Genomic DNA, 3,099 nt, shown 5'->3' on the forward strand with positions numbered 1-3,099 from the left:
AAATTATTATTTTACAAATATATTAAAAAAATTATTTATATGGGCCAATGCCAACTAATTAGGTACAAATAATTAGGCACTTAAATGGAATGACAAAATCGAGAACGAAGATTTAAGTGCAAAATGCAGATGAAGTTGGAGATTTTAGCCACAAAAAGGCTTTCAATAGTTGATGAAGGTTGATTTATTAGTGTGAAAATAATGAGCATCTTAAAGCAAATTAAGCTAAAATTTTCCAAGCATAAGATTATAAAGTTCAAGAAGGCTTGATTCTCAATGATTTGATCAAAGTCTGAAGTAACAAAACAAGCTATACAACATTATAACAGAAGATGCACATAGAAATTGCAACTATACAACTTGATTCATAAAAATCAAAAGGCAAATTTGGGAAGGATAAACTAACTCATATATTACCAAGAGTAATAAAATTTGAATAAAAATACAAATTACAGGATTAAATGATTTGCCTAGAGTAACTAACTAGCCAGCTTAAAAGCATCAATGAAAAGACCATACGTAAATCCCATCTTGAAATTGTTGAGAAGAGCAAGGGGAAATGTAATTTTCGGGCGGCTGTAATAGAATTTTGTAGCATACTCTGTGAGAAGAACACACAAAACTGCAGCTATCACATCATTGACTCCTAAAGCTCCAAAAGACAGAGAAATTGTCTGTGCAACATAAAAACCACCCAACAAAGAGATACCCCCAAAGAGAGCCCTTCGAGAGGGACTTCGAAAATAGTTTCTTGAGAGCTCAGGCACAATTCTGATGATATCAACTAGTCTCCCAGGCCCTCCATTTTCTTGCACAGCTCTAACACGAAAATGCCCTGGTGAGGATCGTAAAATGAAATCTCTAGACCTTCCACACAGATCTCTTGTTTGAGTTCTCAAGCCAAATATGAGGAACCCCGTGGAAGACAAACTCACAGAATGTACCATTCCAGTATTACTACCAAAATCAACCAAATTGCCCTATCATGGAAAATAAAAAATAAAAAAGCAATAGAGAGAATAATAATCATCTTCTGCAACTTGCATTCACTATCTAGCCAGTATGAAATGATACACATGTAAAATAACATTTTTAATTAAAATACATGTGGTATTTTTAAGTGGAATCCCTTTCATTCTTCAGAATCTTTCTTATTTTCCCCCTTGTCCAAATGCAACTGGCAAATATCTCTAGCAACTGTGGCGCTAGAGAACTCAAAATTGGGTAAGAAAGTCTGAATGAACTGCCTAAATCCCTGACCCTCTACAATACTATATGGCAACTTCTCTGATGCTATGTACTGCGCAACAGCATGCCTGCAAGCTTCTTCAGTCAATGGCATGTCAACCAAATCACCCTCTTCTTTCTTTGGTTCAAATTCTTTCTCTTCACTTCCATCTCCCTTATTTGAATTTTGTACACAATGATGGTTGTAGTGATTCCACAAGCCACTACTACTAGTGCCATGTTTCCTATGGTCAGCAGCATAACCTTTCCCACAGTAATTACATGCAGCCCTAGGATCCATTGGATCACCCCCTTCAATCATAGTAAAGTGTTTCCAAACATCTGATTGTAGCCTAACTTTCCGTTTTATCCTATTTTTCCCCTTTTCAGTTTCAATATCAGTAGTTTCAATTTCGAGGTCAATGGGTAGATCTAAGGTAGAGGGTGAGTAACTCTCATTTTCAATTTCATCCATTTTTTTTTACCTTCAAAATACAAAACCGATTATGCAAACACATCACATTAAACATTCTAAATGCAACAAAAATCACATAAGTAAAACAAGTGGCAAAAAAATACGTCCAAAAGTTCTAATTAATGACACGCTTTGATTTTTGCGTAAATTTTGTATAGCCCTATATTACTCAAACCAGGATACAGAGTAAAATCAATTAATCAACACATAGTTTTAACGCCTCTCAAAGAAGAGTTTACAGAATCTTCAAATTCAAATATTAAAAACGTTACAAACAAACAATCTAATTACCTTTAGTCGCCCAACTTTGTGAGAGCTACTCCAAGATGTTCTTCAATGCTCTGCATTTAAGACTAAACAATCATAATCCAAACATCTGAAAAGGGGGGAAGCTGTCTAAAACCGTTTGTATAAAGATTGGCAGCAGGGGCGGAGTGTACATAGATAAAAATATTTCATTTCCAAAATAATTCATACCCTTGAAAGCAAACATATATTTTTCAAGACCAGAAAACTGAAATGGCCAAGAAAGAAATTGTTATTTTACTAACAAACAAATCTTATCAGTCATCACGGAAAAAAAGAAAATGGAAATCAACTATACCAAAAATTGAGTTCATCTTTCTTATATAGAATGCTAATAAATAATTCATGTTCATGAACAAGAATCTAAGCTCAGTACAGTTCTTCGCAAACCAAATATGTGTATGTATGGATATAAATGTATGAATCAAAACGTAAGATACCTAATAGCGATAAACAGTAGAGAATCAGCAAAGTGGGTTGAGGAATTTGAGTAAGAAGAACATGATAAACGCTGTTGATAAACTAGTGAGAAGCCTACATATGAGTTAGACTAGGCACAAGACAGAACCATATGAATAACCAAACCAAAGCAACTGGTAGAACTAACTCTAATGAAACTAGTTCGATTTAGTGAAAAATATACTACTAAAATGGAAACGTAGATAGGATTAAGATTGTGGACCTTTAAAGCATTCACAGACAATGGCAAAGCTTTTCAGGTACGACGGAGTGATGCTGGAGGATTTTGAGATTTGGATATTTATTAAGGGCTTTGGGGTAACTCTGGCAATTTATTAATGGGGTGTTCCTAGTTATTTCTCTCTCACCCCTTTCTTTTTCTTTTTTGTGGCACTCTCTCACCCCCTTTCTAATCACCCTCCTCTTATATATAACAAATATATATATATATATAATTAAGAAAATTTGAGTCATAATTAAAAAAAATGCTAGACATTTTAATCATTTCAAAATGATGACACTTGTAGCTACTATACAAGACATACTCCGGCCATAATTTTCCCTCCCACTTTCTCTTCTCTCTTCTCTTTTCCTGGTTCTCTTTTCCCTTTCTCTCGGTTCACACTTTCTCA

At 34.5% G+C, this 3,099-nt stretch overlaps 1 protein-coding gene across 4 annotated transcripts; it reads right to left on the reverse strand.

Moving 5' to 3' along the window:
* Positions 1 to 255: 255 nt before the first annotated feature.
* Positions 256 to 2,869, reverse strand: LOC133797761 (uncharacterized). Of its 4 annotated transcripts, none has more exons than XM_062235811.1 (3): positions 2,691 to 2,869; positions 1,994 to 2,043; positions 256 to 980 (listed from the first exon to the last, which is right to left on the reverse strand). In XM_062235811.1, exon 3 carries the CDS (start codon positions 945 to 947, stop codon positions 480 to 482), a length of 468 nt encoding a protein of 155 aa, XP_062091795.1. In that variant the 5' UTR covers positions 948 to 980; positions 1,994 to 2,043; positions 2,691 to 2,869; the 3' UTR covers positions 256 to 479. The 4 variants fall into 4 exon arrangements, with proteins under 4 accessions (XP_062091795.1, XP_062091802.1, XP_062091779.1 ...); XM_062235818.1 differs by lacking the exon at positions 2,691 to 2,869 and adding an exon at positions 2,449 to 2,663; XM_062235795.1 differs by lacking the exon at positions 256 to 980 and adding an exon at positions 987 to 1,712 and having other exon boundaries at positions 2,691 to 2,863.
* Between the last annotated feature and the right edge of the window lie 230 nt (positions 2,870 to 3,099).

This window comes from Humulus lupulus, chromosome 1 (genome assembly GCF_963169125.1).
Source record: "Humulus lupulus chromosome 1, drHumLupu1.1, whole genome shotgun sequence".
NCBI lineage: Eukaryota > Viridiplantae > Streptophyta > Magnoliopsida > Rosales > Cannabaceae > Humulus > Humulus lupulus.